Here is a 15,061-nt window from a genome sequence, read left to right on the forward strand (position 1 = left end):
CAAAAGTATTCTGTAGAGTTCTTCCAAAGATTATTTTAATTATTTAATTATATACCAGTACAATTATCTAACTGTAAAATGATTTTGATAAATGTTTATGCACCTAATGTTGATGATAAGGAATTTATACAATATTTATTTGCATCCATTCCCAATCTGAACACTCATAAAGTTATAATGGCTGGGGACTTTAATTGTGTTTTAAATCCACTTTTAGATAGGACTTCCTCCACAGGGGGAACGGCATCTAACACTGCAAAGATAATTACAAAGTTTATAACTGATCACAACTTATCAGATCCCTGGAGGTTTTTAAACCCAAATTCGAGAACATATTCTTTCTACTCACCAGTACATCATTGCTACTCAAGGATTGATTACTTCTTTATAGACAATAACTTATGCTATTGTTATTTCGGACCATGCACCTATGATCTTGGAGCTGAAATTACTGAGCCCCATACACACCCCACAGATGGCGCCTCAACCCGTTTCTATTAGCTGACGAGAATTGTACAGAATTTATATCCAAACAAATCAAATTCTTTCTAGAGACAAATACATCCCCCGAGATCTCTGCAGGAATACTCTGGGAAACTCTTAAGGCCTTCTTAAGAGGACAGATTATCTCATATCTTTCCCACAGAAATAAATCCGAGCGAAGAAAGTAGCAGAGATAAAAAGCGAAATTACTAAAATAGATGAAGAACATGCCAGACTACCAAGCGAGACTCTACATAGGAGGAGGCAGGCTCTACATTCAGAATTAAACCTCTTGACAACTAAAGAAACTGAACAACTAATTTACAAAATCCAGACATCATTACTATGAACATGGAGAGAAAGCTAATAAGCTTTTAGCTCAACAAATTCACAAGCAAGAAGTGCAACGCAATCTCGTAATCACTAACACGAACGGAGATAAAATCATCAACACAAAAATATAATGCACACTTTCAGAGACTACTATAAATCCCTATATACTACTGAGTTTAAAGAAGACAATATACAATCTAATGCATTTCTGGATACATTACAGATACCACAAATTGACGCTTTTAGTGTGGAGGAACTTGATAAACCTCTGCATTATCAGAATTACTAGATGCTATAAAGTCACTCCAAGGTGGAAAAGCAGCAGGCCCTGATGGCTACCCTGCAGAGTTTTACAAGAAATTCTCCGCTCAGCTAGCTCCCTCCTATTAGCAACATTTACAGAAGCCAGAGATAACCAATCTCTTCCACAAACCTTTCGCCAAGCACTAATCACTGTCTTTCCAAAACAAAATAAGGACTTATTACAATGTGCATCATACAGACCAATTTCACTTCTGAATAACGACGTTAAAATACTCTCTAAAATCATAGCTAGAAGGATGGAGAAAGTGCTCCCTCGTAATATCACAAGACCAAACTGGATTTATTAGGGGCCGACACTTATCTTCAAATCTTGACGCCTGTTTAATGTAATATACTCACCAACTAAATCAAACACCCCAGAAATATTATTATCATTGGATGCAAAAAAAGCATTCGACATGATTGAATTGAAATACCTTTTTACTACATTGAAGAAGTTTGGATTTGGCCCGAACATTTGTGCATGGATTAAATTACTGTATACTAACCCAGAAGCTTCAGTTTGCATCAATAACATTTGCTCAGACTACTTTAAACTAGAGCGTGGCACAAGACAAGGATGCCCTTGTCACCACTGCTGTTTGCATTGCCATTGAACCACTGGCAATACATTGTCGAAATACTGATCAGATAAAGGGGATTAGCAGAGAAGGACTGGAACAGAAAATCTCATTATATGCAGATGACATGGTACTGTATATATCGGACCCAGAAAATTCTGTGCCTGCAGTCTTAGCAGCACTCACAGAATTTCAAAAGATCTCTGGTCTCAGAATTAATCTGAATAAAAGTGTACTCTTTCCAGTGAATTCTCAAGCATATAATATTAGATTAGACACCCTACCTTTTATCATTGCAGAACAGTTTAAATACCTGGGGTAAACATCACAAGTAAACATAAAGCTCTTATCAACAAAATTTCGCGTCTGCATGGAAAAAATTAAACAAGACTTGCATAGATGGTCAACCCTTCATCTCACACTAGCTGGAAGAATTAACACTGTTAAGATGAATATTCTTCCTAAGCTCCTTTTTATTTCAAAACATCCCAATATACATTAATAAATCATTCTTTAAGCAATTAGATTCAACAATAACCTCATTTATTTGGAATTCAAAACATCCACGCATCAAAAGAGCGACCCTACAAAGACAAAAGGCAGAAGGCGGCATGGCTCTACCTAACTTCAGTTTTATTACTGGGCAGCAAATATACAGGCGATAAGAACCTGGACACAAATAGAAGAACATACACAGGCATGGACCGCAATAGAAGTAAAATCCTGCAGTACTTCTTTGTATTCCTTGCTCTGTGCTCCAATAAACACACGTTATCGGCAATACACTAATAACCCAATTGTGCTCCACTCACTTAGAATCTGGAACCAATGTAGAAAGCATTTTAAGACGGAGAAGCTTCTATCTGTGGCACCCTGCAAGAGAACCACCTCTTTCAACCTTCACAAACATATGCAGTTTTTAATATCTGGAAAAATTTGGAATTAACTTGCTTAGAGATCTTTATATAGACAACGTCTTTGCATCCTATGAACAATTACATTCCAAATTTAACATTCCAGCTACACATTTCTTTCACTATCTTCAAATCAGGAACTTTGTTAAACAGAACCTTCCAGATTTTCCTCATCTTGCACCCTCATCCATGCTGGAAAAATATTGCTCAATCTCAAGGATTAGACTCCATCTCTACAATATATAAAATCATTTTACAATCCCTTCCTTTCAAAGATCCAAGAGGACACTGGGAAAAGATCTCTCAATTAATATATCAGAAAAGGAGTGGAAAGTAGCAATGCAGAGAATTCACTCGAGCTCCATATGCGCAAAGCATACAATTATACAACTCAAAATTATATATCGAGCACATCTGTCTCTACTAAAACTCTCCAAAATGTTTCCAGGGCATGATCCAACCTGCGAACGCTGCAACCAAGCCCCAGCCTCACTAGGTCACATGTTCTGGGCCTGCACCAAATTAACATTATTCTGGACAAAAATTTTTAATTACCTTTCAGACAGCCTTGGACTCACAATCCCTCCTAACCCATTAACAGCTGTGTTTGGGGTTCTTCCAGAGGGTTTAAAGTGGAGAAAGACAAACAAATTGTGATTGCATTCACTACACTGTTGGCACGCAGACTTATTCTGATAAACTGGAAGAACCCAAACTCTCCTCTTTAAGTCAGTGGGAAACTGATGTGTTATATTATTTGAAATTAGAAAAAAATCAAATACTCAGTTAGAGGATCCGTACAGACTTTTTTCAAAACATGGCAGGATCTAATCAGTAATATTTTAAAAAAGTTTATAAAGCACAGAGAATTTATTAATTTAGGTATGTTTACAAGCCTTATATTTTACGCCGTTTGGCTTGCTCTCTCTCTCAGGGTGGGGATCGATCTGTTCTTAACTCAATTTTTCCTTTTGTAAAAACGTGATTGCTTTGTATGGATTGTAATAAAATTAATAATAATAATAAAAAAAAAGATATACCAGTACAATAAAATATTCACAAGTTCACTGAAATGGTAGAGACAGCACTTTTTTGATTTATAATCCAAGTAGTCAAACAACTGACCCAAATTATCCCTTATTAGGACTATGATAAAGTAGAACAAGCCAAAAATATTAGATTAATTTTACTGTCAAAAGAATATACAATCATTTAGTAAATTAGACATGCAAATACTTGTTTAATCACCCTGTATATATTTTAGTTAGACTGAAGTGCCAACAATCAGAAGAGGTTCTCTGGTGTGAATAAACAAAAACAATGTTAAGAAGTTAAGTTAATCCTAGAAAGAAATACCCAATTATTGTTGGCAACATTGGATTCATTTGTTTACGGAATTCTTTGTCTGATTTTTTTGTCCTTATTATTATTCCAATATTCAAAATATTTACATTTATATTTTTTAAATCCATGAGTGTGATCACATCTAGGAAAACTTTCTCGAGAGTCTTAAACAAAATATTTTTTTCAGTATTTTAACTTCTTTTTAATTTAATCAACCTTCGTCATGCTTTTGATTAGCCAATGCAAGACAACTCATTTATGGTGAAAGCCATGTGCTATCCAAATATGCATAAACCTTTTTATCATATTTTTCTTTTTTAGGGTAAATCCCAGAAATTTCAATTTTGATAATGTTGGAAATGCTATGTTGGCTCTTTTTGAAGTTCTTTCATTGAAAGGCTGGGTGGAGGTCAGAGATGTCATTATCCATCGAGTAGGACCAGTAAGTAATTGCTAAAGAGCTATGCAGGATGTATTTGTTTTAGAAAAGTGTTAATTATATCTTCATTTTTTTTTCCTTAATACAGATCCATGGTATATATATACATGTGTTTGTTTTCCTTGGCTGCATGATTGGACTGACCCTTTTTGTCGGTGTTGTAATTGCTAATTTCAATGAAAACAAGGTATGTAACTGTAATTCATTAGATTTAGTACAGTATATGTAGCTTTTGGTAAATTTTATAAATAAGTGTACTTTTCTTAGTACAAATTGAATTTAGTTAATTATCAGTTTTGCCTTAGCAGTGCCAGTGTTGTGGACTAGGTAGTCCCAGGCAGTAAAGAGTTCCAAAAGAATTCCACTTCAAAAAATATCCACTAGAGGGAGGTATACCACCAAACCCTGGCTAAAATAGGGGCACAAACTGATTCTTTATAAATAAAAATGATTTATTTCACAAAATCCTCTGTAACAAAAAGCCAACTCTGCACAACACAAAAGTCAAAAAGGACTTGCCTGAAACAAATGGCAATCCACATGAACATAGTCCCAATACATAACTGTAATCAAAAGTTACAGAGCACAAGGTCAACTGATCCGTAAATCACAAAAATCACAGCAAAACACATACAAACTCACCACTTCCACTAATGATTGAAATGAACTGTCAGGAATTGTGGGAGATCTGCTGAATTTATAGGGTGGAAGGCAATCCCTAGTGATGATTGACAGATGGACCTGCCTCTTGGGGAACTACCGACAAAATACATGCAGCATAACACAGGTAGCTTACATGCATAAAATCAACAAAGTATAATGCACATAAACAGCTTAAATGAAAGAATGAAAATAAACAAAAGAGACATAAAACATGAATCTGAACCACAGCCAGAGTGGGAACCATGGCTGAGACATGACAGTTGGTAATTAATTAAATAATTTGGGAATGTTCTTAAATTATTATGGAGTCGCTGTTTGGGCCCAGTTAAGATCGAAAATTACTTTTTCAAGGTAAATATAACAGTTAAGAAACACTCTAAAGTACAGAATAAAACAAGCATTCGCTGGAGTGTAGAAAGTAATTTCTTGCTTTAAACTCGCTGGATTGCTGATTTGCATAGAAGTGCTGTGGAATCTGTGTTAAACGGGTTAAAGTGAACTTTAGTGATATCTTGCTAAGTGTTTTGTTTAAACAGAAAGAGAAGCATGCTAGCTTAGTAACTGAGAATCTTTTTCAGAGCAAAACAGACATATTCAATCTAGGTTTAGTGATGGCATTAAAGCACACACTAGTGCAGGAGGAAATGCTTAAAAAACTAGAAGAACAAAGTTGCATGCATCTGCAGTCTGCCTGCTCACTTCTCAGAAACTCACAAAGGTTTGAAGGTTTGCACAACAAAAGCAATGGCACATGGGCACAGACTTAAGAGTTTTAGAGATAAGACAGCAACGTTTTAAATACAAAACTGCAATCCATCACTGAGGACCAGAAACAGTTCCTCTATAAAGTACAAAATGAGACAAACTTCAATGAAGCTGGCGAAGGTTACCCAAAAGTGTGGGTAGCTCTGTGGCCACTTGATTTAAAACTGCACAGAGTGCACCCTGTGCAATAAAGAGAAACTGCATGAAAGTTCTAATGAAACCTATGAAATGGTTCAAGAGGAGGGAGTAAAATTATTTTTTCCCCTAACCTATTCCTTATCAGCTTTGATCAAAATACTGTACATCAAAGCAAGAGTCCTTATAAGCCTCCTTACAAGAACTTTTCCTCCGACTCGAAGGCAAACATAGATTTTAAAAGAGTCAGTTAGATTGCAAGCTTCTGTGAAGTGCTTGGCCCAAATAATTCAGAATGTAATACATACAAATATTTAAGAAACATTCAGCAGTGCCTAGAATATGCGTCACACTTTACAGAGCAAGAAAAATTGCTCCTCATCCACAAAACTACAACTCAACCTGTTTATGTGTGGAGAGAAATCTGGTCCAAGTTTGACTTATTGTGCAAAGCAATGGATATATTTTGCACACACAGACCATGATACAGCTGTAGCTGCTGCACACAAAATAAAACAAAGAATAGATCAATTGCCTAGGCTACATTATGAAATATTGCAAACCACCTATTTTGGAAGGAAAAACTATCCAGGAATGGAAGATGATATAGAATTTATGGGACTGTTATTCTAAATCTCTTACAAGTGATTAAAGATATAATTGTGTTGCAAACAGATTTACAAAGCATGCATATAAAAGAAATAATGACTTTAGCTGAAAAAAGGTGGGCAACAGAATGATTTGCAAGTCTGCCAGATAAGTGAAAGAAATCAATAAGCAAAGAAGTGGCTGAGGCTCCACAAAACTGGAAAGAACATTATAAATCACTAAGCCAGCCTTTAAAAGTGAGCTCTAAAGAATGTTCAAGACAGCAGCAGACTTTTAAAGAAGAAGAACTGCTCACTGCCATTGAAAACATAACCTGAAGGATGAGATAATTTCTTGAACAGTGCCAGCAAAGACATGAACAGCAACCAACTTTGCAAGCCACTGGGGCCAAGCTGAGATGGACTTCCCATCCCCTCTCTAAAGACTGGACAGCCTAACACCATTGAGTTTTGAAATGAGACACAAGTCTCAAAGCACACTGTTCTCCAAATATGTAATGTGAGAGCAGCCATCTCTCTCCTAGCAGTTTCCAATGCACAAAAATGATATTAAGCCCAGCTTTGTCATTTAACACCATGCTTTGCGAGACATTGCCTGTGTCTAGCTCAGGCATCCACGAAAATCAAAATAATGTTATGAAGAGTAATCACTGATAAGTGGAGGGCAATCCATGCTTCCCTAAGAAACATGTGTGTATGCTGAAACTTATTTAGCTGTTGGAAAGAGGAGATGGCAACACAGAAAATAAATATGAATCATCATCATGAGAAGAATGATTGGAAATCAGTGGAAAGAAATGTTTCTTTGCCCATCTGCAGGTAACAGGCATAAACTGACAGTTTTGCTAAAACCTTGAATGCTTACTGTATATAAGTAATATGTTGATGCTCAAAACTTATTAAAGGCTGAGGATCCAGAACACTATAGAGCCAACTATATGCTCAAGTGGACCTCAAAGCAAGATTCCTGGAGCTACTAAAGGTAAATTAATACACTCACCTCTGCAGGGCCTAAACACAAAACCTCTGATGTCAGAATTTATAATGGAGAAATTGAAATGTGGAAGATGTCGGAATTAATATAGTGTTTTGGAGTGCTAGGTCCTTGAAGACACTGAGGCCAGAGCAAAGCTGTCCTTTAGATATCCTAGCCACTCCCTAAGGACAAAATGCTGGTCATTCGGGTGATCATATTGACTAAAAAGTAATAAACTGAAGCTCAGGTAGCAAAGCCAGTTAAGGTGGTTAAGAAATGAGACAGTGGTCTAGTTTCAGAGAAGGAAAACAAGTCTGTAATGGTAAAGATTTTACAGTTGTTCCAATCAGCATATTCAGGCTCCATCTGATTAAACTGTAAACTGCTTTTCCCTGGTCTTGAATTCTTAAGAACCAAAAATGTCAGTGGTGAACCATTCCATAGGAAACCACTCTCTTTACAATAACCTGTAATTTCACTTGTGGACCAAATCCCCACCTGCCCAATGGGCACGACTAGAACCACAAGTGCAATGTGAGTGAAACCAGATGTGAACAGGTGAGGCCTTTCTGTGACAGTTTTGATCAAAGGTCATACTTCCTGCCAAAGTGTTGGGAACATATTAGTGGTAGGAACCTGCCACACATTCTCACAATCCTCAGGCCATGTACAAGAAACAAATTAATGGCTACATGAAGCAGAAGTAAAGTCATGAAGCTGAGAAAGTGGTTACTAAATAGCTAGTCAACTCATCATGCTAGAAGACTTTAGTAACACATCACAGGTATGATTTGGTTAATGTTATTGTGCTGCAGACAGGACCATTCTGATCCAAGTTCAATAAGAAGCACTAGTACATTGTCTTAGAATTACACCATGATGTACTGGATGCTCTTAGTGGTCTACGACCTTCCTTGAGTAACCTTAAGTAAGGCAGAAAACATTGAAAGTCCAAACATGCTGAGTTAACCCTCAATTACAGAATACTCCAGGTAAACTTCCTGATGGCAAAGAACAGAAAAGTAGGAGTTCTCGTAAATAGGTAAAAAGGTAGACAAGCTCCATGCTTATCTTTGTAGGGAATGGATTCTTTGTAGTGTAGTGAAGTAACAGAGGTAAGAAGTAGAAGGATCGAATAACACAGAGTAGTTAGAGATATTCTTGAACCCAGTGATGCAGAATGAATGGATAAACACTGTCATGTACAACTGCAGCTTGTGTGGTAATAGGGTCAGTTTTAAGCAGTGCAAACCATTGCCATATGCTGGCTTAGAAACAAAAGAATTTACTTTAATCGTCTTGGTATAGCAGGTGTACAGTAATTGAAATCTGCCTTGTGGACACGAGTGGTACAATGCCTAATGACTATTTGACATGCCTCAAAGGAAGTTAACTTCCAAACACAGAGAATATCCAGGACAAGATGGGCATTGCCCATACTGCTAGGCTTTTTAGTGGCATACCAGGCCTATTAAGACAGCAGATTTAACACAGATGCAGAAATTCAGGTTCACCTTCTCCTAGTTGCATTCCAAAATAAGGGACTGAACACCAATCTCAGCCTGTATTTCATATGGTAACAAAGGTGAAAATCAGAGTTGAGCTAACATCTTTGCTGAGTCCCCTTACAGACTAGAAGGCACCAAAATGGACAGCCAAGTCTGAATAAGAAGCTACAATTGAACAAGTGACAACAATGATGGACAAAATGATGCACTTGTGTTATGGTCAGAATAACGCACCTATGAGCAGGCACTGATTTTGTAACTAGAAGTGATTCAGTCCAATCATGAGAGGTTACGCAGTCCTTCAAAAAATTACTCCTCACATGGGAGAAAATCTTATCAGCACTCTCTACAAATTACCTCTTCAAACTTGCTTCATACAGTTTTAAGGTTTACAAGAAGTGAACGTCTTTAAAGTAGCACAGAGTGCAAGAGAGAAACCTTCTCTAAAAGGCAATTATTGAGCCAATGTACACTTAGTAATTAACCTAACAAATTTAAAAAATATAGAAATGTAGAAAACATCCTTCATTGTCCCTATTCCAATGATAGGATGTAGTAGCAAAGGACTAAATGAAAGCAAAACTGAGTGCCGTTATGAACAATGCTGCACATCCCCTCTCTGACACAGTAACACTGAGGACTTTCAGTCAACAAATTATTTAGTGTAAGGATGTCGGGAAACACTACTGGGACTTCTTTATACCAACAGTAATATGCAAAGTCTGATTTTTATGTCTTTTTAATTTTTTTTGTTTTTAGTTATTTTCAGACCATAGTGTCTATCTATAAATATGAAAAATATAATTCACTTAAAAATCAGTGGTTTTGTGGCAATTTGTAAAGCACGGCTCAAGTGTCAGTCGCTCAAAAGTGACCTGTGTCGTGACCTGTTGATGTTCATTGAGCTGAATGTTTGCTCTCACACCGAAAATATGTCAAATAACACCAGTATGTTTACAGATTGAAACACTTACTTCAGAGTTGAGTCGCAATGTAGATCAATCAGTTCCAGCTCTATTTCTTAAGATGAAGTCTTTTAGTCAAAAGTCAGAAGATATGATGAAAGTATTTTAGTCATTTCAATTTTATTAAAGTCAGATCATTGATGAGAATATTCTCCGTGACAAAAACTAGAAGCTGCACATTATTTTTTATTATAAGTAGATTTATCCAGGCCAGTTGAATAAAACTTGAAGTTCTCAATTTTCTTGTTTTAGATATAAATCAAACCTCCACTGATTATCTTAAAAGAACGGAAAACCTACTTATTTTCTCACTTTAGTTTTGGATTTCTGTCATATACCCCTTCAAACCAAACTTACCTTCTGAAAGCTGTTTCCATTTTTGGGAATTTCATATGTAAGCAAGGTAGCTAGCGTTTGTGCTAGCCCCTAGAATAGCAGAATTGCAGAAAAATCCCTTTGCAGAACCTGTAAACTAGTGGGTAGTTTAGAAGCTCTATTAACCTGCTCCTCACTTCACAGATTGCTAGCATAATAAGCAAGTTTGGTAGGAAAATGCAGACTGAGATTTTATTCTTTGAATGCTTTCTTTATAAATGAAATTGAACAGCCTTTCTTCTAAATTCTATGAAAATGTATTTTGTGCTCTATTCTTTGTTGAACTTTTACTTCTCCATTTCACTGATTTTGGTAAAGGTTCCCTCGCAGTAAAACGGAAACACTTTAAACAGTGAATTGAACTGGTAAAGAGCTGATATTCCATTTTTATACCAGTTAGTCTAGTATAATAGAATAATCAGCAGTTGGTTATTAAGTTGATAATAGTGAATGTTAACTAGTCTGTTTTTGACCCAAAAGACTGGTTAAACATAGCTAGTAGGCAGAGATCATCTTGCAGCTTGTAGTTTATCATCCACTAATCTAGAGCTTTCTTTATTTCATAGTGTGGTAAGTAGAACAACACACTGTACTACAAACGCAATCTCACTAGTACATTATAGAGTTTGCACATAGATCCCATTAAATTATATTAAATTGTAAAATGTAACTTAATATTTCATTTGCTTCTTCCCATCCCTCAAAGAAGGAAGAAATATTGCATTAACAAAACTGCCATTTGCCCCAACAGGAATTACTTCTTCAGTTTAATGTGCAACATAATTTTACAGATTGCGTTAATTAATATGTATTGAAATTCAGTGAAGCAATCCACTTGCCTCTCGTGCTTTGTATGTTATTTTTACCAAACCCTGAATTAGGTATTTTTTTTGTACAGGGAACAGCTCTGTTGACTGTTGATCAGAGGAGATGGGAAGACCTGAAGAGCAGACTGAAAATTGCACAACCTCTTCACCTCCCTCCTCGTCCCGGTGAGTGAAATGCAAATTTCAGATGACAGTGTTCGCTTTGTTGATCTTGAAGTTACTGTACAATCCCTGCATTCAATGTATTTTTTTGTTGTTTTTGGTAGATTATATTGCATAGTTTATAAGTACTGAATTGTATGAATCATTGACAAAGAAAAGGTTTATTTAAGAACATAAGAGTGAGGCCATCACCCTTTAAGAGAAGGTTAAGTTGAGATTTGAAAATCCCCAAAGTACTATTGTCTACTACACTACTTTGTAACTTATTCCACATAGCCATGGTTCTCCTTGTGAAGAAAAAATAACTTTCTCAAACTCCCTAAATCAAGTGAAAGTTTTGACCTTTATTCTTAATCATTTTCCATATCTGCATCCCTTTTTCTGGTTGAAGAATTTGTTTTAAAGTAATAGTTGGCATCTATTATATTATTTCCTTTTATAATTTTAAACACTTCTATAATGTCACCTCTTAATCTTCATCAGCGATAGATGACCGTTGTTCCGTTATTTCAATACGAATGGTGAAAGTTTGCTTAACGTCTTCAAACTCAGCACTAAGTACTCTAAGCTTATTCTCAAATTTAGATGGATTTTTCCTGCATTTTTTCCTCAATCTTTTCTAGCATACCTTTAAAGGTTGGCTGAAAGCGATTACTTAAATGGGTTTCCTGGTCTTTAATATCCTGAAACAGCTTCTCATTTGTCTCGTGTACAGTATGTCTTTTATTTCTCTCCTTAAATTATTTATGTCCTTCTTTATGTCTTGAGCGGTGGCCACTGAGGCAATCATTGCCTTCAGCTCAGACAGATCGTTTCGGTCTTCCCTGAACTCCACGGGTGAAGTAACATGTCCAGTTGCAGCCGATGTTTTTGGCTCACGAGGGGTAGATGACAACACAGAAGGTGAAGCCATTTTCACTTTCACTGAGACTTCTGGAATCAGCAAATTATCCCAGCCTGAATCACTTGCACAGTAACTCCCACTTTCACTCTCAGCTGGGGATGATGCAGCAGTGTCAACAAGTCCCATGACATCTGTGCTTTCGCCTATCTGTTCCAGGTCAGTCTCTGGCAGGCCATAACTTGAGCTTGAACCTGACGTCTGTTAAGATTTGGATGAAGCTTTAGCTGTCTTTTCTGTTTTTTTTTTTGTAGTCTTTTTTTCTGCCATTCATGCTTATATATGCTTGTATATACTGTAATTGAACCCCCCGGGTTGAGTATATACAAGATACCTCGGAATTATTAAGAAAATCAAAAAAATAACACTACTGCTAATGGAGTTCCGCCTCATACGTCCATCTCCCATAGCAGATGAGACCAACTCTTCACCTCTTAATCTTCAGTTATGTAAACTGAAAAAATTCAACTGCTTCAGTCTTTTCTTATAGCTTATATTCAATGGACTTAGACTAAATCTAGTACCTTTTCTCTGTACTTATTCTACAGCTGACATGATCATTAGGTGGCACAACTAAAATGGAACAAAAGCTTGTTTAAATACACAGCGAAAAATGTGTGCTCCTAGTAAACTTCCCTTGGTACTAATGTCTCTGTTGCATATACTGTATAGTACACATATAAATATAATTTAAATTATCATAAATAAATCTATTGTGAATTGTGATTTTATCACTGCAAAGCTTATTATAATAAGAATAATATAAGTTTGGCGAAAGAAAACATATCACACAAGGAAAAACAATATATGGAAATGGAGGGAAAATAAAAAATCTATTTAAATAAAAAGTAATGATACTGTGCAATTTAGAGCACCCTATTACATGAAGTTCCTAGCAAAATGTCTACAGTATATGTGGCACATGTCAGTATGTCATAATAATTGTTGCAGTGAGGGGGTATATCTTGATACGGACACCTTTAGCTCTGGAGGAAAAGTATCCACAAGCTTTTTCTCAAAGCAACGGACATTGATGGAAAGAGTAAGCTGTGCACATGTATTACTGCATGCTTTTGTCGGCACACTTTTCTACCATGTGCAAAATGATGTATTACTTAACATAATCTCCCTTGATTTATATTTGATTCTGTACTGCCAGTGATAGAAAATAGTAGTGCATTTGATGCAAGGGACCAGGAGGTGAAATACTGGCAGTAAACAAGCCAAAAACACATGACCACAAAGACAGGAATCTAATAAATCAAAGATTTTAAATCAAGATTTTGTACTGATATCTGTTAAATATAGAAAGGTCTCTCTCTCTCACACACATACACACACTCTGTCTATTAAAACTTGTACAGTTCTACAAGTGCTGAGCTGTGTTTTTCTTTTATAGTTTATTGCAGGGGTGCCCAATGCATCGATCACAAAGGTAGTGCAGGTAGATCGCGTTGCATTCAAAAAATTTTTTTTTAAACGTTAGTCTATCATATATCCTCCCTATGGCATTTCCCACTTGATTGACATACAGGGCGGCCAACCTGAGATCTCTTTTCTACTAACACACCGGTCATCCCGCACGCACGATCAAATGCGCGAGCTACTGCAAAACTCCTGCTATCTAAGTGATCTAGTTAGCCTTCCCATTTATATCGACTAAAGAAGGGATTTAAAAAAAAATTGTTTGGAAAGGGTATGGGTTGGATGTGGAATTGGAAGAGGATTTTTTTCTCAGAATGTCACAATCGAAGTGCGTTTGTCTGATCTGTCAATTTATCATTGCTATTCCAAAGAAGGAAAATGTGGAAAGGCACTTTCGAACTGTTCATAAAAATTACAAAACCGACGTCCTCTCAAAATGCGATCTGAGAAAGAGAAAGGAGAGGGAACTAAAATCGCAGTTAATCGGACAGCCGTCATTTTTCACTCGGCTGAATTCAAAAGTTCCTTGACTGCATTATTCAGCTCTACTTATTGGTTGGTAACTGAAGAGGAGATCAGTAAACCAAAATGGTTGGCAAAGAAATGAATCTGTAGAAGAGGCAGAATGCAGCATTATACATTTCTAGAGTCTGTACCTCTTGCCATCTGTACATCCCATCATGATATACATGCTACTTTCAAAGATTTTTACATTTTCATCCCTAGGTTCTTCTGTGTTCCAAGACCAGTCCAACCTGGTATTAATGTGGCACCCCAAGTACTTGGACTTGGACTTTAGAGGCTCTTTGGTGTGGCGAAAGTCAATAACCAGTTCCTTGGTTTTGCTGATGTAGACCTAGAAACAAAATTCTCCACCTCTCTCCTATACTCTGTCTTATTCCCCTTATCAATACATCCCATAATCACCTGAGAATTTCTGCAAGGGGTATGACCTGGTGTTATATTTGTAGTCTGAAGTGTACAGAGTGAAGAGAAAAGGAGACAGCACTGTTCCTTGTGGTCCTCCAGTGTTACTCATATCCTTATCAGAAGCACTGTCCTTAAACCTTGCAAACTGTGGTCTACCCAACAGATAGTCCATTATCGAGGACGCCATAGGCTCATCCACCTTCATATCTCTGAGTTTACTCCTTAACATGAATGGCTGGATGGTATTGAAGGCACTGGATAAATAAAAAAAACAAATTCTCACACTGCTGCCAGCTCGGTCCATGTAAGAATAAATTCTGTGGAGCAGATATATAATTTCATCCTGCACTCCAATCTTTGTCTGATAGGCAAACTGCAGTGGGCCCATGGGGTCTACCACAAGAGGACTCACATAGTCCAGGAC

General features: G+C 36.7%; 1 protein-coding gene across 1 annotated transcript in view; it reads left to right on the forward strand.

Moving 5' to 3' along the window:
* nalcn (sodium leak channel, non-selective) overlaps positions 1-15,061 on the forward strand; it is an 828,408-nt gene that overhangs the window by 742,799 nt on the left and 70,548 nt on the right. Inside the window, exons 30-32 of the mRNA XM_039744792.1 lie at positions 4,280-4,400; positions 4,486-4,584; positions 11,291-11,384. Of these exons, the coding sequence (XP_039600726.1) occupies positions 4,280-4,400; positions 4,486-4,584; positions 11,291-11,384 (314 nt within the window). The remainder of the gene's footprint in view (positions 1-4,279; positions 4,401-4,485; positions 4,585-11,290; positions 11,385-15,061) is intronic.

The sequence above is a fragment of the Polypterus senegalus genome, chromosome 2 (genome assembly GCF_016835505.1).
Source record: "Polypterus senegalus isolate Bchr_013 chromosome 2, ASM1683550v1, whole genome shotgun sequence".
Lineage (NCBI taxonomy): Eukaryota > Metazoa > Chordata > Cladistia > Polypteriformes > Polypteridae > Polypterus > Polypterus senegalus.